Source organism: Narcine bancroftii, chromosome 2, assembly GCF_036971445.1.
Source record: "Narcine bancroftii isolate sNarBan1 chromosome 2, sNarBan1.hap1, whole genome shotgun sequence".
NCBI classification, from domain to species: Eukaryota; Metazoa; Chordata; class Chondrichthyes; order Torpediniformes; family Narcinidae; genus Narcine; species Narcine bancroftii.
Genome location: NC_091470.1, coordinates 187,682,535 through 187,708,733, shown reverse-complemented (window position 1 = coordinate 187,708,733; position 26,199 = coordinate 187,682,535). Strand labels below are relative to the sequence as shown.

Below are 26,199 nucleotides of genomic sequence, written 5' to 3'. Positions count from 1 at the left end.
TTCCTCTTATCAGATCCACTGACCACCTTTTGTCTGTTGGTCTGGACCCTGCCCCCTCCCCACACTGATCCCACGGCCCTGTATCAGTCCCCACACAGATCCACAGCCCCGCTCTCCCCACAGCCCTGTATCAGTCCCCACCCTGATCTCACAGCCCCACTCTCTCCCCACAGCCCTGTATCAGTCACCACACTGATTCCACAGCCCCGCTCTCTCCCCACAGCCCTGTATCAGTACCTTGGATACAGGGGACGCCTTCCTGGATTTTGCTTTTATCTTGAAGATAGGTTCAGGCCCGAAACATCAGTAATGCAGTACAACTCCGATAATCCAAAATGATTGGGCCTGGGCCCATTTCGGATTAACAGTTTTAAAATCAGCCCAGTAGTGACAGCCAATTACTTGTAACAATGTTTAAACCACAAGGGAAGCCTTTCCAGCCATTAAAATAATGTTTAATTCTCACCCAAAAAATGCTGGCTGCTGCTAATTCCCTGGGAATGCTTCCCGGGCCGGTGAAACACTCACTAGTGAGTTGGCGGGATCCTGTCTCCCCAGTCACTGGAGCTCCTGATGCCCAAGTCCCGACTCTGAATCCTCCCCCGAAACCTCCCACACACACACCGGGGATTCCAATGTGCACGTGCAGCAGTAGGCCGAGGGGAGTGGGGGGGCGGAAGGGGTGTTTGGAGTTGGCGTCGAGGAGGGAGGAGAGGGAAGGGAATGCCACTTAGCCCAAGGTCCTGCTGCTGCCCCAGAGGCTGGGAGATGGTGGCGCGCAGTTTGAGAGGGAGAAAAAAGTCAACAGGGGAAGGTAAAGAAGAAATGGAAAGAGTGAGGGGAGGGAGTTACTGGAAACTAGGACAATCATCGTTCTAATTTCATGTCAGGTGAATTTTTTTTCCACCTGTCAGTTCGGCTCTGAAACAAATCGGATAAATGAGAATTTTGGATAATCGGACTTGTACTGTATATTTTTGCATCAAAATCAGGATTTATTGTCATGAACACATTGCAAAATTCTTTGTCAGCATCACAGAGCAAAAACAACATTTATATAAACCTACTTCCAAAATAAATAAAAATAGTGGCTTCCCCTCCACCATCATCAACTCAGCCCTCACCCACATCTCCTCCATTTCACGTTCTCCTGCCCTGGCCCCCTCCACCACCCCCAGACACAACAAACATCGAATCCCCCCTCATCCTCACCGGCCTCCGCATCCAACATGTCACCCCCCCCCCCCCAGAATTTCCAGCACTTGCAACAGGATTCTAGTCCCAGACGCATCTCTTCCCCTCGCTGCCTTCTGTTGGGATCCCTCCCTTGTCCATTCATTCATCCCTCCCCACCAATCGTCCACCTCACCCTGGCACCTTCCCCTGTGGCTGGAGGAGGTGTGGGCGCCCACACCTCCTCCCTCGCCACGGTTCGGGCCCCCAAATGGGCCTTTCAAGTGAAGCAACCCTTCACTTGTGCATCTATGGGAATTTGTCTACTGCCTCCAGCTCTCTCTGTGGCCCTCTCTACATCGGAGTGACCGGTGCAGACGGGGAGATCGCTTCACCGAGCACACCAGTGACAGAGACCTCCAAATAACCAACCATTTCAGTTCAGTGCCACCCTCCTGCACTCGCCTTGTCTGTCCACGGCCTCGTGTACCATCTCACTGAGACCACCCGCGAGTTGAGGAATGACACCTGATTTTCCGTCCGGGCCTCTCCATCCAGATAGACTTTTCTGGTTTCTGCTAACCTGCTCGTCCCTTCCCCTCCTCCTTTCCTTTCCAACTCTCCTTCCCCCATCCTTCCCTCTCTACTCACCCAGCCATTTCTCCTCCCCTTGATCGCGGCTGTCCCTTTTTCACCCCTCACCTCCTGCTTGCACAACCACATCTCCCTGCCCACCCCGCCCTGACACTTTTGTTCAGATGCCTGCAGACATTTTTCCATACCTCAAGCCTGAAACGTTGGTTACATCTTCATGGCGAACCGGCCCCGCTTGTATTGCCAAGTGGCGGGACAACCATGGGGAAATGGCTTCGCCAGAGGTTTCTCTCTGACTCCAGTATCCCTGTGCAGCGATAAGCATGTCACCATGCACCAGGTGACTGAGCTCACGCTGCCCTTAAAGGGGCGCGCTGAACTTGGATAAAAACAGTCGTTAACGACCCTCAACGTGGTGGCTGTGTTTCTTCTACTGGTCACACCGCCATAGTTGTATATTTTTACCTTTGCTATATAAAGAGCACTGTTTGATCGGCTGAGTTTCTCCAACATTTTGTGTTTTTATTTCAACCACAATGTCAACAGTTTTTCATGTTTTACGTTAGGTCAAACAGCGTCCTTTATAGCGCAAAGATAAAGATACATAATCAAGGGTGAGTAAGTGGAGGTGAATCCATGGCCAGTTCATATTGAATGGGGGAGTAGGCTCGACTGGGCCAACTCCTGTTCCCATTTCCCATGCTGTACGTTCATTCTGTTTGCCTCCTCCTTTCTCAGGGTCTTTTCTTGTGGTCACTCCGAGAAGACCTGTAGTGGCCAGGGTAGGCAGCGATGTGGTCCTCGATTGCCAGCTGATACCAGAGAAGTCCCTGGAGGAGATGGAGGTGCGCTGGTTCCAGACGGACTGGTCCTATATCGTTCACTTGTACAGGAAGGGCCAGGAGTGGCCTGAAGCTCAGGATGAGCGGTACCAGGGCAGAACAAAAATGTTCAAGGAGGCGCTGACCAATGGGAATGTCTCGCTGCTGCTGATGCACGTGACTGTGAAGGATGATGGGAAATACAAGTGTTTTGTGGTGTCAAAAACTCAGAAAAATGAATCCCTTCTTCAGCTGAATGTGGCAAGTGAGTGAAGATGCCTTTTTCCCCTTGTGTTCCAGGAACCTAGCTGCTGTTTATCAGGTTTGGTGGTTCCCAGAGAGACTAGTCTGGACACAAATGTCACAATCACACGTAACATTTGTTAACACATAAACTGGGGAGAACGTTAAATTGTATACAATTACTAATTCCCGTAAGCCACAATACAGACGCTCACCTCTGACTTCGGTTGGGCTCCAACAACGGTAAACGTATACGTGTCCCCACTCACATACTTTAAACAGGGGCTCTTACTCACGCCCCCAGTTCCCTGATTAATGGGTGTCCGGCTGCCCAGTTCAGCTTCAATGCAATGCACACTTTATCCGTGACCCTTCCAGCGACGTCCATGGTATGGAGCAGTGTCCGGGGCTTGGGTCACGAGGCAGAGAGAACGAATGTGCTCTGAGTTGCTGCTAAAAACAGTGCTAATCCATGCTACTGGACCCTAGGTGAGTTTAAATTAGGTAATGGCAAGGTGTGCGCTAATTAGTGGCTGGAGTCCAACCTTGATTGATAGGTGATGTGACTTCCGAATAAATTTCAGACGGGGAGGTCACGTGACCACCCACAGTCTACTCATTCAGACGGGCAGGGAGGCCATGCTTCCTCCACACACCACACTAGCCAGACCTTGCCCCCCCCCCCCCATCCACTCAGCTGGAGGGGACATCTAGCAAGGGCGAGGGTCACAGAGGTTGGGTTCGAGGGTGGGTGGGTGCAAGGGAGAGCGGAGAGGGTCGTGAGGTTGGGAAAGAGGATTTGAGGGAGGGTGGGGCTGAAAGGAGAGCAGGGGGTAAACTGGGAAGGGGGGTGACATGAGGAAATGAACTGTTGTGCCTTAAACGCTGACTGAATTGCATGTTTGCAGGTGTGGGACAGGAGCCTGTGATTAAGATAAAAAATCACCAAAATAATGGAATTGAGCTGAGCTGCTTCTCGAAGAGGTGGTTCCCCAGGCCCCAAGTTGAGTGGCGGGACTCCGCGGGACAGGCCTTCGAAGGGCACGAGGAGAAGGTGGTGGAAGACACCGCTGGGTTCCTGACAGTGGAGAGCACCATCACTGTGCAGGCTGGGACACCCAGCCAATACTCCTGCCACATTTACAACCACCTCGTGGGCCAAGAGCAGGCGGGCATCCTGGAGGTCGCAGGTATGTAGGTGACAGCCCAAGGTCCCGCTCTGGGCAGAGTGTGTTCTGATTCGATCTTGTTTCAAGTAGTTTGCAAATGAGAGGCAGTGCTGATAGGGAGATGTCCGAGTTGTTAATGGTTTGTAATGCTGGTGATACCGCAGAGATCGTGGAGTTGGCAGTAGATTGTAAAACCAGTAAAAGCCTCGAGATGTGGAGGAACTCAGCTGGCTTTTTCAGCATCTGTGGGAGGCAAAGATATATTGCCGACGTTTCGGGCCTAAGCCATTTGACAAGGAATATCAGAAAAGGCAGAAGCAGGATAGATCAGAAAGAATTCAAACAACGGGGGTGGAGTGGAGGGGGGGGGTGGAGGGGAGGTGGGTGGAGGAATCCTGACCAACAGAAGGTGTTAATTGGATGCGATCAGGGACGTTTTGAAGGGTGGGAGGAAACTGGAGCCTGGGGGGGCGGGGGGGACTCACGTGGACACGGGGAGAGTGTACAAACTCCTTACAGACTGCGTGGGATTCGAATCCCGATTGCTGGCTCCGTAACAGCGTTGCGCTAACCATTACGCCAATCCTGCCACCCAAAACTAGTTGTTAGTAGTGTTACAAGCCCAGAGGACTGCAAAACCCAGCAGCAATAGATATCACCTCGACAAAGGGTTACTTAAACAAAAGTTGTTTATAATTATCTTTACAACAGAATCAAACTAACTTATCACTATTAACTTACCCAACATAACCCCCTTGTAATTCCAATGTGTGTGTAAATTTAAGAAAAGTCCTTTGGTTCACAGTTCAATCTCACTTCTCCTTCTTCCAAGTTCTCTGGTTGCAGCCAATTCTTATACTGTGCACAGAATTTAACATGTATAAAGTTCACCAGGCTTTGGTGCTCGATAGGTAAATGTTTACCACTCAGGAAGGTTCTTGTAGGTTTGCAGAGAGAGATATTTGTTGTTCCAGGATTTCCACAACTGAGGTACCACCATTAGTCTCCTCAATGTCTCGTTGATGAAACTTGCCCCATCAGGGTTCTCCAGATGATAACCTCTTTCTTTCAGGCTACTACAGAGTTCCTTTCTGTTCCGCTTATTCCAAGAGAAACATCAGACAGATAGCACTTCCAGCCGTCTGCCACACTGGAGCTTATGTTTCAGTTCCAACAAGCTTCTGGCTTGTTACAGCTGTGTTTCTCTCTATCCAAACTGCCAGCAGCATGTCTTTCCCTGGGCACTTTCAGGTGGCCAAAATCCCCCGATGTAAAGCTGCATATTATGCCCATATGTGGCTTTCGGGAAGCCACTTGAAAGCACAGGAGGCACATCTGAGGCGAACTTTGTAACCCTCCTCCGGGAGGGATAATTGCCAGAGCACTGAGGTGTCGTGTCCCCCCCCCCGGCACCTGAAAGCAGCTGCCCGAAAGCGGTGCTAAGGGGATGTCAGCATACCTAACAGCCCCCCTCCTAGCTGCCCCTGCCCCCCGGCACACGACGTCAGAGCAGGGGCAGCTGGCGTGGGGTGTCAGCGCTGGGGCAGCTGGCAAGAGCTGTCCCCATACTGATCTTACTGCCCCGCTCTCTCCCTACAGCCCTATATCAGTCCTGACACTGTGGGGCGACCGTCGCGGGCTGTCAGCACTGGGGCGGCGCACGCGGGACATCCCCACATTGATCCAACTGCCCTATATCAGTCCCCACACTTGCTTAAGGTGGTATGTGCATGGAAAGTAAAAAGGTTTGAAAACCATTGTTTTAATCGTTCCTCATGGATTCGTTATGTGCACGGTTTCATTGCTCCAAAGGAAATGGGACGATGACTATTTTTCTCCAGCAAAATATTTAAATAACAATTGGGTCTAGGGCAGTGGTTCTCAACCCTCCCTTCCCACTCACCTTAAGCAACCCCTTACCAATCACAAACCATTGAAGGCCTAGGGATTACTTAAAGTGGGATGTGAGTGGAAAGAAAAAGGTTGAGGACCACTGGTGTTGAGTGAGTGAAGCCATGGGTGAAGCACACATCCTTGTGGTGTGCCTGTGTTGATTGTCATTGTGGAGGAAATGCACTGTGGTCTTCCGATGAAGTCCAGGGTATAGTTGCGGGGGGGTGGGGTTGCAGAGGGGTAGGCTTTGGAGTTTGTACATCGGTCCTAAGGGAATGATGGTGTTGAAGGTTGAGCTGTAGTTGATGAAGAGGACCGGGATCGATGAGTTGGTATTGTGGAGGTGATTCAGAGCTGAGCGGAGAGACAGTGTAATGAAACAACAGGGTGGTCGATAGTTTGGCTTGTAAACCAGTGCCTGCATTAACTAAGAAATTACAGATTTGCACTTTTAATTTCACCCAATCAGGGAAAACCAGAGCCAGCTATTTAACTTGGAATGATTTTTGGGAATGTTATTTTTCGAGATAATCATGTGACAGAATTTTTCCTTTGTTTCATCCTGCGTTTATATGGTGGATCCTTCCCCTTGTACCAGCTCCCAATGAACAAATTCCAATTTGGATTCAGAGTCTGTCAGGTGTTCCTAATCGTACATTAAACAAGAAACTTTGAAATAAGTAGGTTGATGTTAGTCAGGTATAAATCTGAAATCTGAAATTGTCCCAATGCTGGGTGTAGCTCAACAATCTGCTGATTTGAAAAAAACAAATTACCAACTACCAAAATTATTATTGACGGAAAATCAACTAATCCCTTTCACAATAGATAACATTTCCTTTAGAGAATGGGAAAGAAAAGGAATTAAAAGAATAGAAAATTGTTTTTTGGAAAATTATTATTTGAACAAATGAAGTACAAATATGGAATAACTCATGGTACAATGTTTGCATAGCATCAATTGAAAGCTTATTTAAAGGATAAATTGGGAAACTGCTTGAGATTACCTGAAGGAAGGAGCTTTGAATATGTGATTACATACACAATGATAATTAAAAGATTTATAAGGAACATGTACATTAAGCTGCAAGAGAAGGAAAATTATGAAATAAACTATAAAACTAAGCAGAAGTGGGAAAAGGATTTAAACATAAAGATTAAAAATGAGGCATGGAAAAGTTATGTTCTGGAACTATGAAGAATACAATAAACACAAGGTTTCGCATGATACAGTATAATTGGTTACACAGGTTATATATCACGCTCCATACGTTAAATAAATGGGATCCAACATTATCAGATAGATGTTTTCGCTGTAAGAAGGAAATGGGAACAACATTACATGCAACTTGGGCATGTGAGAAAGTGAAAAAGTTTTGGGAAGATCTAAATCAGGTATTAAATAAAATTACAAAAAATAACATACCAAAAAATCCAGAGAACTTTCTTCTAAGTAATTTAAGAAGTAAAGAATTAGGCCTCAAACTGGATGAAGCGCAAAAAAGATTTATTATGATAGCCTTAGCTGTAGCAAAAAAAATGTATAATGTCAACTTGGAAATCAGAAGAGAGGCTGAGAATACAGCCATGGCACATGGAAATGAATAAATGTATTCCATTGGAAAAAATAACATATAATTTAAAAAATTAAGTCACAGTATTCGAACAAATTTGGGAGCCGTACATGTAACATAATAGAGAGGGCCTACTGCGGACCTCCACCCCCTAAAATGATAAAATGAGAAGAAGACAAAATGACCTGATCCAGTGTTTAAAAGTGGCTGACACAATTTTCTTGTTTAATTTCATTGTGTGATGACATTGTTTAATGGGTTTATTGTATTGTATATGTTGAACGTTTAATGGGTGGGAAGGAGAATGGGAAGGGAGGGGTAAAAAGGGGAGAAAATTACACTGTGTATATTCAAAAGGGAAATGTTTGTATTTTGGTTAATATGGTTCATAGTGTGAAAAATAAAAAATAAAAAAAAAAACAATCTGCTGATGACTGTTTTGTGGTGAAGGGGGTTAGATACGAGGTTTAGTGACCTATGATGACTGGGGTTAGATAGGGGTTTTAGTGACCTGTGGTGACTGGGGTTAGATAGGGGTTTTAGTGACCTATGGTGACTGGGGTTAGATAGGAGTTTTAGTGGCCTGTGGTGACTGGGGTTAGATACTGGGTTTTGTGACCTGTGGTGATTGAGGTTAGATAGAGGGTTTAGTGACCTGTGGTGACTGGGGTTTACGGGGATTTAGTGACCTGTGGTGACTGGGGTTTACGGGGATTTAGTGACCTCTGGTGACTGGGGTTAGATGGGGATTTTAGTGACCTATGGTAATGGGGGTTAAATAGGGGGTTTAGTGACCTGTGGTGACTGGGGTTAGATAGGGGGCTTAGTAATCTGTGGTCACTGGGGTTAGATAGGGGGTTTCGTGACCTGTGGTGACTGGGGATAGATACGGAGTTTAATGACCTGTGGTGATTTGTGTTAGATGGAGGGTTTAGTGACCTGTGGTTGGATAGGGGGTTTAGTATCCTGTGGTGAATGGGGTTAGATAGGGGGTTTAGTGACCTGTGGTGACTGGGGTTAGATAGGGGGTTTAGTGACCTGTGGTGACTGGGGTTTATGGGGATTTAGTGACCTGTGGTGACTGGGGTTAGATAGGGATTTTAGTGACCTATGGTAATGGGGGTTAGATAGGGGGTTTAGTGACCTGTGGTGACTGGGGTTAGTTAGGGGTTTTAGTGGCCTGTGGTGACTGGGGTTAGATAGGCGGTTTAGTGACCTGTGGTGACTGGGGTTGGATAGGGACTTTAGTGACCTGTGGTGACTGGGGTTAGATGAGGGGGTTTAGTGACCTGTGGTGACTGGGGTTAGATAGGCGGTTTAGTGACCTGTGGTAATGGGAGTTAGATAGGGGTATTAATGATCTGTGGTGACTGGGGTTAGATAGGGGTTTTAGTGACCTGTGGTGACTGGGGTTAGATAGGGGGTTTAGTGACCTGTGGTGACCTGGGTTTTACAGGGGGTTTAGTTACCTGTGGTGACTGGCATTGGATAGGGGGTTTGGTGTCCTGTAGTGACTGTATTTGGATAGGGGGTTTAATGACTTGTGGTGACCAGGGTTGGAAAGGGGTTTAATTACCTGTCGTGACCAGGGTTGGACGGGGGTTTAATGATCTGTTTTTGCCAGTGTTGGACAGAAATTTAATGACCTGTGGTAACCAAGGTTGGACGGAGGTTTATTGACCTGTAGTTACCAAAGTTCGACAGGTGTTTAATGACATCGGTGGTGGCCAGGGTTGGACATTTTTTACTGACAAGTTGAGACTGGAGTTGGACTGAGGTTTGATGACCTGTGGTGACAGGAGTTGGACTGAGGTTTAATGGCCTGTGGTGACCAGTGTTGGACAGGGGTTTACTGACAAGTTGAGGCTGTAGTTGGACAGCGGTTTAATGACCTGTGGTGAATAGGGTTGGACAGCGGTTTAATGACCTGTGGTGAATAGGGTTGGACAGCGATTTAATGACCTGTGGTGAATAGGGTTGGACAGAGGTTTAATGACCTGTGGTGACTGGAGGTGGACTGAGGTTTAATGACCTGTGGTGACCAGAGTTGGACTGAGGTTTAATGACCTGTGGTGACCAAGGTTGGACAGCGGTTTAATGGCCCGTGTTGACCAGGTTGGACTGCGATTTAATGACCTGTTTTGACCAGGATTGGATAGGAGCTAGAGACCATGTTGTGCATGGTAGGACCATGGTTTCTAATAACGGCTCTGTGGTGTATAGACTGTGAGTGACACGCTACTAACGGACTGGTCTCCGTCCTCCAGATGTCTTCTTCCCCCAAACGTCAAGATGGATGGTGGCTTTCTGGTGTATGTTCAGTTTTCTTCTGGTTTCTGTTCTTGTCATCATTATAATCTGCTGCCGAAGTCGAAAACTGCAGCAGAAGATAAAAGGTGAGCAGGTTGGAGGTTAGAGCCAGAGTTGGCACGATGTAGGAACAACGCCTTTGCCCATGGCACCATATTGAAACAAAACTCTCCTGCCTGTTACGCTCCATGGTGCTGAGCAGAGCAAGGTGAACCTTCTCTGCATCTTCTCCGAAGCTTTTACATCAGGGGTCCCCAACCTTTTAGACCATCGATCCCTTCAGAGACTACTCATCGACACCCCCCCCATTCTCCCCCCACCCCCCCAGGCATGGAATCCTGGCACTAGGCACAGGTGGAGGGGAGAGGGGTGGCCACCGGGTAGGGTGGCCAGACGTCCGGTTGTAGGCTGGACAGTCTGGCTTTTGAAAGGACACTTACCTGTTAAATGCAGGGGCCCGAGGGGCCCGGGGTCCACAGGCCATCAGCAGCCGGCTTGTGGGTGCGCGATGAGGTGGGGCATAAAGGTTCGTGGCAGGTCAGCTTTCTACCCCCCCCCACCCCACCTGTGCTGGATGGGGGATGGGGTACGTGGGGGTGTGGAGGCAGTATTTTAAATTGACACCCTCCACCTGTGTGTTATTGACTTTCCCCCTGGTATTATTGACCCACCTGGCATTTATTGACCCTCTAGACCACACATGTCAAACTCAGGCCCGCGGGCCAAATTTGGCCCGTGATATAATTATATTTGGCCCGCAAGATCATATCAAATATGTATTAGAGCTGGCCCGCTGGCCGCCGTGCCAGTATAGCACATGCACAGCCTAATACTACAAATCCCAGAATGCTTTGCAAATGCATTGGCGCCGGCCCGTCAGCCCGCTAATCGCCCCCACCTTCTCTCTTTACTTTCACTAGCATCTGCGACCTGTCGCCTAACTCACATGTAATAAACCCCATACGAAAAATGGCCAAACGAAAGACAGAAAGCAGGACCTTTCAAGACAGGTGGAGGCAGACTATATGTTCATCATTTTAAAACACAAACCTGTTTATCATTGAAGCAAGGTGTTTTTTTTTGACTTGTTGGCTTGTGAAAAAAAATACATTTAAAAGGAGCTTAAAGGCTATAGAGAAATATTATTTATTGAATATTTTATTTCTCATTTGTTAATGCTTCTTCTGGAAAGAAGAGAAAACATGCAGATGTTATTGAAAATTTTCAATAAATATTTGGCCCCCGACTTAGTCCATGTTTTTAATTTTGGCCCTCTGTGAATTTGAGTTTGACACCCCTGCTCTAGATGGTCCTGTCTACCCCTGGCGGTCGATATCACTTTGCAGACCCCCCTACTCTACATCCTTCCCACAATGTCATGACCATAACTTTCTTTCAGATGAGAAAGTTTTTTTAAATTAATGTAATTTTTAAAGATGTAGCAAGGTAACAGGCCCTTCCGGCCCACAAGCCTCCTTTGCCCAAATACACCCATGTGATTAATTAACCTACACAAAGACCGTGCTTCTGTCCTTGGAACGTGAGAAGAAACCCACATGGACATGGGAGAACGTACAAACAGGCAGCGCCAGATTCGAGCCTGGATCGCTGACGCTGTAATGGCGCGATGACGTGGAATGTAGAACAGAGACTATGGTTTGCTCTTTCATCAGAGCATCGAGCCTGCTCCGCCATTCAGGCTGATCTGTTGATGGGCTCATCTCCACCGACCTGCATTTTCCCCGTAATCCCTCAATTCCCCAACTATGTAAAAAATTCATCCAACCCTATTTTAAATATACTGTAGTGTTTCAAAGGGCAGCGAATTCCACAGGTTCACCTCCCTCTGGGAAAAGCAGTTCCTCCTCATCTCCGACCTGGATCTTCAGGCTATCTCCCCTGATTCTGGTCTCCCCCAGCAATGGGAACAACTTGCCAACCTCTATCTAATCTTTGCCTTTCGTAATTTTATACATTTCTATAAGATCCCCTCTCGTTCTTCTAAATTCCAGCAAGTACAGTCCCGGATGACTCAACCTCTCCTCGTAGGCTGACTCCCTACTAATTCCCCTATATAAAAGACATATTTCAAGTGGGCTAGTGGCAGATATCAGTGCGGTAGGTGGAGGTTGTCCCGTCCTGACGAGTCAGTGATGGTTTGTGAGAAGGCAGAAACTCACCCTGATCTCGGGCTTGACCTCTCGAACAGCTCAGCATGGAAATTGCAAGACTATAACTAAGCAGTAACATTCCTTTTTTCCTCTTAGAGTTCATGAAAAGACCCACAATTGATGGGAAGCCACAATTAAAGTTGTCCGTCCACAGCCTCGTGCACCGGCCAATCACGGCCACCCGTAAATTGGAGGGGTAACACCCACTATTGTGTCTGGACACCCTCCAACTGGATGGTGTTAACGTGGCCCACTCCCCCCCGATCCCTCTGTCCTCCAGCTCTCCACCCCCTTCCCTCTCCATTCACAGAAATGTCCCCCCGCCCCCCATCTTCCCCGTTTGCTGGTGTGCCCTTCCTCCCGTACCCACCAATTACCTCCTGCTTGTTGGCCTGTGCCCCTGCCCCTTACTCACCCACTTCCCCCCCACCATTTAATTCAGACGCCCGCCTATATTTTGCTCGTAGCTTGATAATGGGTTCAAGCCTGAAACGTTGGTCATGTCTCTATCTTTGCTAAAGTATGGTGAGTTTCTCCTGTTACTGAAACTGGTTTGCTTCTCCTTTCAGAATATGCCAATGTGTACCATACACTCGGTAAGTGGTGGTGAAACAGTGGGCTTGTGGAGAGGTCGGGAGCATTCCCTCTTCTCCCCCCCCCCCCCCCCCCCAACCATGACCTCGATGGCTGTTCCCTTTGCAACGTTGAGCAGGCAACACTGACCCTCAAAAAAGGAATGGCAGTCGGCCATCCGGCCCGTCGAGCCTGCTCTGCCATTCAATGAGGTCACGGTTGATCTGATGACGGGCTCATTTCCACCGACTTCCCTTTTCACCTACATTTGCCTACTTTGTAAAAATCTGTCCAATGTCTTAAACCCTGTTTACTGAGGTCACCTCCACTGCTTCAGCGAGGAGCGAATCCCGCCGATTCACCCCTCCCCCCCCCATGGGAAAAGCAGTTCCTCCTCATTCCCGTCCTGAATCTACTCCCCTAGATCTTGTGGCTATGTCCCCTGGTTCTAGTCTCACCTACCGGTGGAAATGAATTGCCTACGTCAATTTTATCGATGCCTTTCATAAATCTGAACGTCATGCTATAACAGGCACCAGTGCTGACTGTTGTAGCTGAACAGACGGAAAGGATTCTCAATAATTCTTTAAGGCCCTTTTCAGCAATACTGCCAGTGAATATCGTCGAGAGAGGAAACGGAGACCCCAGTGATCTTCTCAGCCATTTTGACGATCTTCTGTATTGACTCCTGACGTCGGAGCCAGACAGAACCCTCTCAGTTGTGCCCCCGTGAAATATTTTCAAAGTGGGGGCCCTGCTCAGTCTCCTTGGAAGTGCAGGCGCGCTGCTGTGCCTTCCTAATGAGGCAATCCCTCTTTTATTTCCCAGTAGCCAGCTCTCTCTTTAAATGCCCATCACTGACCCCAGGCTCCCTGCCACTCAAAGTCAAGTTTATTGACATTGGATTGTAGAAGTACAATCTGTTGACCCGGCGTTCACAGCCAGACGTCATACACATACAGGCAGACAAGGCATATACAGTACATGTATACAAATATAAAAACTAGAGGGTTAGTGCCCATTGTTATTTCGGACATTCAGCTGTTCTCACTGCGCGTGGGAAGAAGCTGTTCCTCAGCCCGGTGGACAAGGTGCTGATCCTCCTGTATCTCCTCACAGCTGCTGTGTGCGCGGGGTGGAAGGGGCCCGCAATGATTTTGCGCGCCCTTTTCAGACAACAATCCCGGTAGATCACATCGATGGTGGGTGGGGTGGTGGGGAAAGGGTGATTCTATTGATCTTCTCTGCCAAACCTTTGGGCCTGTGGATTGACCTCCGATCCGAGGGTCTACAGCATGCAGGACGCTCTCGAGGGAGCTCCTGTGGCAGGTTGACGTGATGGTGGTCCCTAGTCTTCTCGAGAGGTGTGGTCGCTGTGGCTCCTTCCTGACGAGTGTCACACAGGTCACCGCAGAGCAGCCAGTGTCTTTGATATGTTAATTTCTCTCCCCCTGTATTTGTCCCCTCCCTTCCCCTTTGCAGCTCTGGAACAGACTCAATGCAAACAAGGTAAGCGCAGGGGAGAGCGCCAATGGGACAGGTTCCAGCCCCACTTTGCCAACCTGAAGGGCCTGCTCCTCATGTTCTAGCTGAGTATTCCCACACTGATCCTACTGCCCCCGCTCTCTCTCCCCACAGCCCCATATCATTCCCAACTGATCCCACTGCCCTACTCTCTCCCCACAGCCCTGTATAAGTCCCCACACTAATTCCGCTGCCCCACTCTCTCCCCACAGCCCTGTATCAGACTCCACACAGATCCAAGACCCACTCCCTCCCCACAGCCCTGTATCAGTCCCCACAGTGATCCCGCTGCCCTACTCTCTCCCCACAGCCCTATATCAGTCCCACACTGATCCTATTGCCCCCGCTCTCTCCCCACACTTCTTGATTTACGGTTACCCAGTACAGTAGGGGAGGGTGGGTGGGTCACTCGAGTTGTTTATGGGGCCTGGCTATTGGTGGGTTGAGGAGGAGGACGGTCGAGTGTTCTGGACGAACCGACAGCCTGCCCCCTCTTTTGGGTTAAGTGTGGTATACAAAGGGGCAGTGTTGTTTACTGTTTATTTCAAATTTCCAACAATGTAAATACAGGTATCCACCGCCTAATGTCTGTTCAGACAAAGCTCGATCACATATACGTCTGTTCTCCCATAATTATTCAGTTACCGCAAGCGACCGCAACAGTTTATAAAAAGCGATTGCTATCTATAGGAAATTGTAGACTGTATTCCCACACTGATCCCACTGCCCCACTCTCTCCCCACAGCCCCTTATCAATCCCACACTGATCCCACTGCCCCACTCTCTCCCCACAGCTCCATATCAGTCTCCACACTGTTCCCACTTCCCCGCATTCTCCCCACAGCCCTGTATCAGTCCCCACACTGATCCTACTGCCCCCGCTCTCTCCCCATAGCTCTATTTAGGTCGCCATGCTGATCCCTATTTACAAATAAGAAGTTTATAGGTACACCATATAACTTTGCTAAGTATATAGTATGGCGTTTGGCCAACATGCACCTAGCATAACGCCCAGTCTCACAGAACATATCGTGCACGTTAAGTGGCGCATACCCTGCAGTATGTTCAGATGTAGTTCTGTATAGATTATGTCGTTTTGACGCATTGTGGTTTTAGTAAACCTCTGTTCAAAATACAATCTGTAATCCCTCATTAGTTACCCCGGTAGGGTTTCGGCTTCACCAAAGGGTGCCAACCTTGCGCCAGCAACGCCTGGTCTAATTGATGCTCTTTCTCTCCTTTTCAGAGAAAGAGGATCTACTGCAGAGAATGGGTAAGGAGCAGATGTTGCTGCTGGTGGGGAGGGTGTGGTGGGGCCGCGGTAGGGGTGGATGGGGAGGTGGGCATGCTCTTCTCGGCTGCTGGTCCTTCAGACTGTACCACCCCAGATTAGGCTTTGTTGTGCATTTATTATCTAATCATCATGCTTGGCTTCGCGATCGAAGATTTAGGAAGGATGGTTGACGCAGGCACGACCTTCGATTATTTTAAGGGGGAGTGCAGCGTGTGTAGTACTGGCCCCACCCTTTATACCCGGGGTGTATCTGCCGTGGCCCAGCAAGCTGGGGAGATGACAGCCAGGTCTTCGGTTTGTAGGTGGATGGCCTGACGAGGCTAACAGCCCCATCTGCCTGCGTTTGAAATCAGAGGTTACCTCCTAAGCCCCTTTTGCACTGGCACCCGATCCGAAAGCCGGCGTCAAATAACGTCATTTCACACCGGGAATTAATCGCCTCTACCCATACTGATATCACCAACGTTTGCTGATAAAACCAGTGGAAGAGGGAGAGCAGAAAGTTGCCTGTTTCCAGTTAAAGGATGAGTTGCACTCAGTGGAAAAGCCATTATTGTCCCCCAGTTAAGGGTGGCTTGGTGGAAACGGCATGAGAGGCTTCCTATCCCAGGACACGGCACGGCCAATTCATTGGGATGCCGGTGGAAAAGGGGCCTTAGGCCGGCTGCCAACCAAGGCAAACGAGCCATACCTACCCATCCAGTTATGCCGCCGGACACTTGGTCTCGCTGAGACGAAGATGGGTGGGGGTTACACCGATAAGAAGGCATTGCAGTCATGTGGGAGAGGCTGTTGGCAGTGACCACCTGGCAGGCGAGCCAGATGGTGGCCACGCGGTGATCAGTACACTGAGAAAGGAGAGGGTGACACGTTACACATGCACTTTCCCTGGGTGAGAGAGTCCAGACCTCACCCACCACCCCCTTTCCCACCCAGGAAAGTGCACCTCGTTTTTACTTCCAAATATTCTTGATTTTCCAAGACTCACAAATCCAACCTTCTCAAACAATGATTTTCCCCCACGCCCGCCCCTCTCCCTTCCCTTCCAGACCCTATTATCACAAGGAGAAGCTGATGTAAATGAAACAGACATAAAGGGGTGGTAAATTAGTAAATTTCAGAGACTGCAGGAGGATTTGGACTACTTGGTAGAGTGGGCCGAAAGTTGGCAGATGGAGTTTAATGCTGAGAAGTGTGGAAGAAATAAATCAAAACAGGACATGCGTAGTAAACGGGAGGGTACTGAAGAACGCAGTGGGCCAGAAAGATCGAGGACTAACGGTTCATTGTTCCCTGAAGGTAGAACCTCATGTGGATAGGGTGGTGAAGAAGGCTTTTTGTACGCTGGCCTTTATAAATCAAAGCATAGAATGCAGGAGTTGGGAGGTGATGTTGAGACTGTTCAAGGCATTGGTGAGGCCAAATTTGGAATATTGTGTGCAGTTCTGGTCACTGAATTATAGGAAGGATATCAACAAGGGGAAGAGGGTGCAGAGAAGATTTATGGAAATGTTACCTGGGTTTCAGAATCTAGATTACAAAAAAAGATTGAGCAGATTCGGACTTTATTCCTTGAAGCGTAGATGGTTGAGGGGGGATATATCGAAGTATTAAGATTGACGTAGATGAGATTTTTCCCTTGAGGGTAGGAGAGATTGAAACAAGAGATCATGGGTTAAGGAGCAAAAGTTGCATGAGGTGGACTTTCTTCACTCAGAGAGCGATGGCCATGTGGAATGAGCTTCCGGGAGAAGTAGTTGGGGCAGGGTCCATTTTGCCATTTAAGGAAAAATTGGATAGGTGTATGGATGGGAGGGGGATGAGCAAGGAGCAGGTAGGTGGGACTAGAGGAGAGGACTTAGTTCGGTGCTGACTAGAATGGTCGAGAAGGCCCGTTTCCATGCTGTAATTGTTATATGGTTAAAGGAATCAAATTGTAAGCCCAGAGTAACATAAAGTAAAATAAAAAAGATGCGAAACAAGAATGTCGTCTGCGCCCCGACCCACTTCCTTTATCTCAATCGTTCCTCTATTTGTACGGATTTTTTCCTTCCTTCTATTTAGAAATGGTGTAACTAGATCTGTGAACCAATATGTTGCAGGTAAGCCTGCCACCCTAACAAATTTGCCATAGTTCCTCCTTAAATTGTGCGCGATTTTTCTCCAGGGGAATACGACTCTGTATCTCTGTATTCCACCATGCGATGTTTAGTTTGGAGTCAGGCTTTCATGTGACTGCTACACACCTCCTGGCGACTGTGACAGTCGCCTTCACAAACTGAATTTGGCATCCGGAATTGTAGAGTTTGTGGGACGGGCAGCAGAAAGCAGTAGCTAGCTTGTAGTCTAGTATTTTTGTCTTTCAAACTGTTTATTTTTAATGCAGGTGTAATTAGTGTAAGAGAAAGTCTCAATGAAATCGGAAAATGCACGTATCCGGCATCTACCAATCCCCACAGGAGCTGGACACCAGGGGCTTTACTGTATCTAAAACCTCCCCTTCCAGCAGACTGGTGGGGCCTCATTCTCAGACCCTGTGAAGGGTCTGATACACACGCAAGGACAGAGAGAGCAGCGTCACGTGGCGTTGACCAGAGGGTGCCCTGAGCGCTTTCAGAAGTTGGACACGTTCCTTTGAGCTGGGAAGACTGGGTTTGTGCAAGTCTCTCTCTCTCACTGCCCTCTCTTCGAAGGAAGTTCCATGAGAACCTCTCACTGCAGCCCCTTCACTTCCTATAGCCCAAATGTTCTCAAAAAGGGCCCTACGGCACCCCTGGCAGGTCACAGCACATTTAAGAAGCAATTTTTAAAAGGTTTTTATGGAGTCAGTAGGAGAGCAGTGCAGAAGGAACCAAAGCTTAACTGCTTCAGAAGGAAGGGGACCCCATAAACTTTGAGCAGTCTGAATGGTGGGGAGGAGGGGGGGGGGTACCAATGCAAAGGTTAGAAGATGAATAAAATTCATTCACTTGAACTGCAGGGCTCAAAGGGGCTGAATCAGCGGCTCATGTCGGGAGAGAAGAGATTGTAACCTGGTGTTGGGGGCAGACCAGGCAGAGAGATTGAGGTTGAGGGAGGTGTGTGTCTGTGGTTAGTGGGGGAGGTCTGGGGGAGTGGGATCTGGGCTTGGGTTTTAACATTTTTTATTCTGCTTCCAGAACAGGAAAGGTTTGCTGCCAAATCAGGTAGGGATTGCTCCGGTATGATCTCTAAATTTAACTCTTTTATTTCACTCCCACATGCTGGTGTGTACATTGCTGTGAGAATGTGTAGTCTGGGCAGAGGTGGAGCCGTGGGGAGGGGGGAAGAAATGGTGGAGGAGCAGAGGTGAGGGAGAGGTGGAGGAACAGACAGGGGAGGGAAGGGGAGGAGAGGAGGTGAGGCAGTGAAGAGAAGGAGGGAGCAGAGGGAAGGGGAGGAATGTAGGGGGAGGAGAGGAGGTGAGGGAAGGGGAAGTACAGATAGAGGAGCAGAGGTGAGGCAGTGGAGGGAAAGAGGAAAGGAGGTGAGGGACGAGGGAAGGGGAGGCGCAGAGGAAAGGGAGGAATGGATGGAGGTCAAGGTAAGAGGAGGAGTGGAGATGAAGGGGAGGAGTAGAGATGAGGGAAGGGAAGGAGTGGAAGGGAGGGGAGGAGCGGAGATGGAGTGGAGGTGATAGTGGAGGTAAGGGGTGGTGATGGATTGGAGGGAAGGGGAGGGGCGGAGGTGAAGAAAGGGGAGGAATGGATGGAGGAGGTGAGGGAGAGGACTGGAGAGAAGGGGGGAGCAGAGGGAAGGGGAGGAATAGATGGACGCCGAGGTGAGGGAGAGGAGGGAAGGGTAGGTGTGGAGCGGAGATTAGGAAGAGGCAGGGGAAGCAGAGGTAGGCGAGGGGAAAGGTGGTCCTGAGGGAGATAGGGTTAGCAGGAACCGGTGGGGGAGAGGGTGGGGGAGCTGAGATTATGGGATGTGTGTTAGGAGTGACTTCTGGTTGGCATTGTTCAAGCAACTGCCAAATATTAATGTACGATCTGAATCCATCTCTTGCAGAATATGACAAGCTTCTCCACTCCATAGGTAAGACGTTCTGGAAATTACTTCCTCTCCCCAGACCGTTGATCTAGGGAATCTCACTTTGAAATGGACAGGCAGGGTTGCGATCAGGAGTTGGGTGTGAAAACTCCCACAAGGGTCATGTTGTGGACATATAACGGGATTCCTGATTCCAGGATATGGTTCCACCCCTCCCCAAGGGCAGCTGAAAAAATTAAATCCTGGTTAATAGCATGAGGTCTGCGGTATAAATAAGCAAGCTCGCAGATTGTGAGGTTCATGACCCAGGTTGTCCTCACCAGTTCCCCCTCCCTCTTTGCCAGTCTGACCTCACCAGTCTGTCCTCACCAGTTTCCCCCCTGTCCTCACCAGTCTCTCACCAATTCCCCCTGTCCTCACCAGTCTGGCCTCACCAGTTTTCCCTCCTCCTCACCAGTCTGTCCTCACCAGTTTCTCTCTTTCCCCCCCCCCCCCCCCACCCCCTTTCAATCTGTGGATCTAGGTGGAGGGCAACCATGGATTGGGCTGGGTTTGATAGGCTGCATGGCCACTTGGTGAATCTAGTCTCATGGATCAGCACTAATGCACTCTCTCTCTCTAGAGTGGGACAAGATGGTGCGACATTCAGGTAAGGATGAAGCTGAGTGAGGGTGGTTTTGGGGGGGGGTGGTGTGGGGGGATGTTACAGTTTATTCACGGGCCTGAAGCCCACCTCCTCTCGGAGGAAGTGAGGCCGAGTCGAGGAGGGTTACACAGAACACAGTTGGCATTCCTGGAGTGAGGTCAACCCACAGCAGCAAAGATTATGGGGAGAAGGCCTGAGTGGGAAAATGGTCGGCTAGGCTCATGATTAAAATGGCGAGGCAGACTCAGTCGGCTGAACAGCCTACCATACATGTCAGCACATAAGGCAACTCATGTATAAGATGACCCCAAAATTTCCACTACATGTAGATTCTGAGCTACACTCGCTGTATAAGATCACAGCGAGTCTGGCACTTGTACAGTGAAGCTGTCACATTATTTTAAAAGCAAATGACCCTGTAAAGGTTTTAATTTTATTGGCATATTTTTAAAATGAACCACCATTGGCTCCTTTAACAGGCCGTTTAAAGCCTGTACAGAGCCAACACCAGGCGGATGGACCCCACGGGGCAGTGCTGAGACTGTTCATGAGCGGTTGCAAATGGTGACTGGCGATTGCTCTCAGTTTTGTTTGCTGTGCTGTTTTAAGGTCCCGTATATTCTTGTGTAATAGTTGATCCTGTGTAATAGCCAACCCTTTTTTTGGCCAAAGATTACATTTTGCTCATGATCCCCCCCCCCCCTGTTTTTGACCCGACTGCCCACTCATCTGAGATCCTGATGCCCCGACTGAACCTACTTGAGCTCCTGGCGCCCCAATCTCAGATCCTCGTACTGGCCACCCGGCCACTGCAGCTCCCTAGGGTCCCACCCGAGCTCCCAGCGCCCCGGCCACACACTCTATCCAAGGCCCTGACTGCGGATTCTTGCCATGACTGCCCGCCCATCCGAGCTCCCGACGCCCCAACCACCCGTCCACCGGGGCTCCTGCCCTTCCTGACCATGGATCCTTGCCCCGACTGCCCGCCCATCCAAGCTCCCGAACCTGAGTCCTCAGCCTGAACGCCTGTCCATCTGAGCTCCCAATGCCCCGACCACAGACATTCTCCTGGGCTCCCACCCCTGCCCTTTCGAGCTCCCAACACCCCGGCCACGGACCCTCTCCTGGGCCCCGGCTGCCCACCCATCTGAGGTCCCAACTCCCCAGACTCGCCATCCGAGCTCAAAAGTACCCAGTCAAAAGTATGGCCCATGGAAAAGTCAATACCCCCATCAAATTTGACCTGAAAAATTTGTCCAAAAAGCTCGACTATTACACGAGTATACACAGTATGTTAGACAGGTTTATAACACATTGTAATTGTTTAAATTAATTTGCTTATTTATTTTCAGTTGAAAAAAAATTAGCAGTAGGACAGTGTGAGTTATGCAAGTGTTTTGTGTCCATGTGAATCCTGCAATATTAAAATTTGGATTTTCTACTTGGCGTACAAGACAACCCTGGTTTCGGGGTGACATTTTTAAGATTCAAATACCATCTTATACACTGACAAATACGGTATTTCTGCTCATAAGGTCTTGTTCACCCCAGGCTCAAGGGTTCTTGTTACCACAGTGGGAGGAGGGTGTTGGAATGAGCTCTGATAAATGTTAAATTTCATGCAGATCGGAACTGGAAATGAGGGCAGATCTGGGATTGATTTATTGGGCATGGCAGGAGTGCTTCTTGACCACAGTAGAGATTCGCCGGCCTGACAACACTCTATTCACAGTTACAGTTCACCTGGACCCCGAGACAGCCAACGGGAACCTGAAGGTGTCCGATGACCAGACTGGAGTCTGTGCACCAGGCAGCTTTCACAATGTCACCAACAGCCCCGCCAGGTTCGATCGCTACCCCTTCATCCTGGGTACGGACTTCTTTGAGAAGGGCAAGCACTACTGGGAGGTGTCGGTGGAGGGGTCCACTAACTGGGACTTGGGAGTGGTCAGGGAGTCGGTGAATCGCAAGGGCAAGGTCATCCTGTGCCCGGAACAAGGCTTCTGGTGCTTTGGGCGCTTTTGGGACATCTACGAGGCGAAAGACAAGGCAAATATAGTGGTGAACCTTCAGAAGAAGCCCACCCACGTCGGTGTTTACCTGAACCTTGACGAGGGGTATGTCTCATTTCATGACACAGACACCAAACAGAAGCTGTTTGTTTTCCAAGCCAATTTTCAGGAACGCATCCACCCTTTCTTCTGTCCATGGAGGTCCAGCGATCCATTGCAAATTATCCCTGTCAACGTGGGGGACTGACGTCTCCGTGCCGTGGACAACCTGGATGGCACATTTCCAGAAGGAGCTTTAGCAGGGATGAAGGGTCCCGTGTCACTGTAGGAGAGAAGGGGCATGGCCCAGGAGATCAGAGATACTGGTGTAATTCTCAATGCTGTGGAAGAGTTGACTCCCACCCCCCCTCCCTCATTTCCAGCCCTGTCTGCCTGCCCATCTGAGCTTCCGACGCCCCGCCTATCCAATCTTCCCATCTGTTATACCAGTCTGTTGTACAGCCATAGCCAATGGTAAGCAACTGCATACATGAGAAACAGCCAGTATTATACACCCCCCATTACATCATCACCCCCCCCCACAAAAATTGACCAATTAATAAAATATTATACTGACCAAAGCAAAAACTGGACGAGTAAGCTGTCTAAAAATTACAGAGGTAAAGGTTACAGCAGGATAATAGAAAACCAGAATTAATTGGGACACACCCAAGAAAACAGGCTACAAAGAGAACAGAAAGTAGCCTTGGCCATTATGTCTGTGACTAGAAATGGTCATAACACAGTCTCTAGGGAGGTTTAGAAATACCGGCAAAGACATCCCCGCGCCCCCCACCACACCGGTTGCCCGCCCAGCAGAGCTCCCGATGCTGCACCCACTACAACTCGCCTACCTTTGCATCAAATGCAGACACCATCTCCCTGGCCCTACATTCTGCCCTGGAACAGTTGGACAGCCTGTGCTTTACCCAAGTTATGGGACTATGGGCAAAACTTCTACAACTGGATCAGCAACCCCTTGATGATTCTCAATGGCGGTGCCCCTTCCGGCTGAGTCCTCGGATCCTGCTCCAAGTCCGTCCATTGGCCAGTGACACCACCATTGTGAGAGGAATCGCAAAGATGAAACATGTTTGGATGCTGCAATCAGACTTCAATGGGCACCTTGCTGGCAAAGGCCCTTGAAATGTTTAACTGCTATTACTGTCTGCTGCATTTATTTTGTCACACGATGCCTTGGGATTACATGCTGAACCCTTGTTATTGCACCTCCTGCTGTACCTAAGTATGGGTTGGCTTGCCTGAATAGAACATAAAGAAAGCTTTTTGATGTACAATAATAATTCAATCTAATGGGTGTCACCTGGTAGACAGTGGAGAGACGTCACCTCCCTGGTGATGGGGCGTTCAGAGCACATTGACCAGATTTTGGCCATTGGTGTCTCCCCTCATCTTAACACAGGACATTACAGCACAGGCCCTTCAGCCCTCTATGCTGTGCCAACCTACACAGGTACACGATCCTTTATCTGGAACCCTTGGGGGACACTGTGTTCCGAATTTCAGATTTTTACAGATTTCGGAAACCCCACCTGAATTGTGCTGACATTTCCATCCCCATCCCTTTCCAGTCACCTGGCCGTCTCCCCCAACGCAGTCCCTCGGCCACCTGTCCCCACTTCCCAGAATTTGGACATTTTTGGATTTTAGATGTCTGGATAAAGGATCATGTACCTGTAAATACCTCTCAAAAAAAATACTACACCCTTCCTACCTCACAACCTTCTATTTTCCTTTTGTCCATGTGCCGGTCTAAGAGTCTCTTAACTGTACCTTGTGTTTCAGTCCCTGGGAAGGCATTCCAACCACTCGCAACTCTGTGTGTAAAACAAAAACTTAACCCTGATGTCCAAACTTAGAGTTCAAAAGGTATAAAAATAAGAGTATTGGTTTGTTACACAGAGAAGGTAAAACAGTATAATGGTTGGCTCATGCTTTCCAAATTTATGCAAATAACCGTACTGTCAACTAACAATAGATTGTATGTAATGAATTTCTAGTATAGTACGTAATGAGCATAACGGATTTGTATATTTATAATTGGATTTTGAATAATTAATGCTAAAGTAACATTAATATTTTCTTGCAGTTTATTGGATTGTGTCAGCTAGAGTCCGTTTCCTTGAACAAGAAGAACAGCCAAACCGCTCAATTTCCACACTGTGCTTTAAGTTTGCACTGACTTGCCCAAATCCTGCAGATTCCCCCCCCCCCCCAACCATCTGTGACAGGCACAGCAATGGGCGCAGGTTGGTGCGAAGGCGCATAGTCCTTGTCCAGATCAGGAGCTCCGGTTCAGGGACGACCGTCCCGCTGCCGCTTGGCTTCGCCCTTCCCAGAGTTTTTTTTTTAAATCCCAGATTCCAGTACCTGCTTTCACTCCTGCCTCCCTCCCCATCTGGCCAGCTGTTGAACTGGAATTCACGGTCTGAGTAGACCTCTCCTCTTGGCTCCCACCCCCATCGGTTCCGAAATGAACCCTCTTTTCCTGCCTCGCCTCCGATTACCTGAAGACCCCTGTTATACTGTTGCGGAGTCCAGAGGACCCCAAAAACCAGCAGCAATAGATATGCACCACAACACAGGGTTACTTAAACAAAAGTAATTTTTAATTATAATTGAACAAGAAAACAGAATTAAACTAACTTATTACTTAACCTACTTATTTAACCTACCTCACCTACTTAATGCCCTCCTCTAATACTAAGCCCAGGTGTGTGAAATATATATTTAAGATTAGAGAAGTTCTTTGGATCACAATCCAATCTCACTGGTTGCAGGCAATTCTTGTTCTGTGCACAGAAGTTAGCATTAACGAAGTTCACCAGGCTTTAGTGCTTAACACGCAAATGGTTACCACTCAGGAGGGTTCTTGCTGGTTTTCAGAGAGAGATTCCTTTTGTTCCAGGATATCTGCACCTGATTCCTTTCCAATCAGTCTTGCTGATGAAACTTGCCCCCTCCAGGGTTCTCCAGATGATCCTCTTTCTCTCGGGTCACCTCAGACAGCAAGTCTTCTCCTTTGACCAGACAGCCTTCCAAAAGTCTGCCAGCTTTGTCCTTCTGGAACTGATCTCTGTCTCCTTTCTTTCTGTTTCACACCCTCCCTCTCTGAGAGCAAAAACTGTGCCGAGTCAGCCTGCAAAGATCACATGCTCTCCCGGGCGAGCTGTATTCTGCAATGTTGTGGCTCTTTCTGTGAAAAGCACTCTGCAAAAGTCCTACAAAAATCCTGCATTTTGAAATGTGTGTGTGTAACCTGCTCTGTCACAAAACCAGCTGTTAATTGGAAGCTAATAAAACCGTGTTTGTACTCCTCCCAAATCTCCGAGTACTCTCAACCATCATGACTCCCCCTCAAGTACCAGGGCAGCTTCTTCCCCTTTGTAATCTGATTCCTGAATGATCAATGAACTTTTGGTGCACTATTATTTTTAATTTATAGTAATGTCATAAGATGGTTATAAACTGAATTGCTTGACAATAAGTTTCTGATTCTGATAAATGATGAGGTTAGAATTATCGTTTGTGTTAAAGGAGCCAGATTGGAGAGGCAGAGATAGGGAAAGGCGATGGGGGGAAGGGGATTAACAAAAGCCAGCGAAATCGATGCTAACGCCATCCAGTTGGAGGAAGATGTTTCTCCAATTTGCGGGTGGTCTCAGTCCAGCAGCGCACGAGACCAGGACAGACGTGTCAGCAAGGAATGGGACGGGGATTTGAAATGGGTGGCCGCTGGGAGCAGGGCGCCCTCTGGGCTGTGGGGGGGGGGGGGGGGGGTGGCTGTTTAACAGAAACTGGAGTCTGGTTGAAGGGTGCCCAGAGGGAAGATGGTGTTATTTCAGTTTCCTGAGATCCTGGTGGGAACCAAATCGGATCTGGAATCCATGCAGCACAAGGGGCAATGAACAGCTTTTGTCTGTGGGGGTCTGGCCTCTTTCCCCCTTTCTCTCCCCCAGTCTTTATTCAAACGTCTACCTGCAATTTGCATATATGGAACTCTGAAGAAGGGCTTAGGCCCACATCATCACTTATTAATCTTTACGTTAATTAATCTGAGCCCCACAAGCATTTCTGTGTTTTTTTTTTTACACCAACCCAACCTTCCCCAATATAGTTCCACTCGAGTAA

At 48.7% G+C, this 26,199-nt stretch overlaps 2 protein-coding genes across 2 annotated transcripts in view; both read left to right on the top strand.

The window, feature by feature from the left end:
- The window catches only part of LOC138753021 (uncharacterized), a 6,807-nt gene extending 6,468 nt beyond the window's left edge, over positions 1–339 (top strand). The window contains exon 4 of the mRNA XM_069915615.1: positions 174–339. Coding sequence (XP_069771716.1) covers positions 174–339 — 166 coding nt within the window. The remainder of the gene's footprint in view (positions 1–173) is intronic.
- Positions 340–2,303: 1,964 nt separating this feature from the next.
- LOC138753020 (butyrophilin subfamily 2 member A1-like) lies at positions 2,304–25,386 on the top strand. Its single transcript, XM_069915614.1, has 11 exons — positions 2,304–2,328; positions 2,506–2,853; positions 3,740–4,021; positions 9,735–9,863; positions 12,518–12,544; positions 14,004–14,030; positions 15,292–15,318; positions 18,498–18,524; positions 19,369–19,395; positions 19,973–19,999; positions 21,729–25,386. The coding sequence occupies exons 1-11, from the start codon at positions 2,304–2,306 to the stop codon at positions 22,253–22,255; spliced, it is 1,473 nt and encodes a 490-aa protein (XP_069771715.1). The 3' UTR covers positions 22,256–25,386.
- Positions 25,387–26,199: the final 813 nt, after the last annotated feature.

Coding starts and splice junctions, on each gene's coding strand:
- LOC138753020 (XM_069915614.1), top strand. CDS start 2,304: ATGTCAACAGTTTTTCATGTTTTAC. Junction 2,854..3,739: donor TCTTCAGCTGAATGTGGCAA/GTGAGTGAAGAT, acceptor GCATGTTTGCAG/GTGTGGGACAGGAGCCTGTG. Junction 9,864..12,517: donor ACTGCAGCAGAAGATAAAAG/GTGAGCAGGTTG, acceptor TTCTCCTTTCAG/AATATGCCAATGTGTACCAT.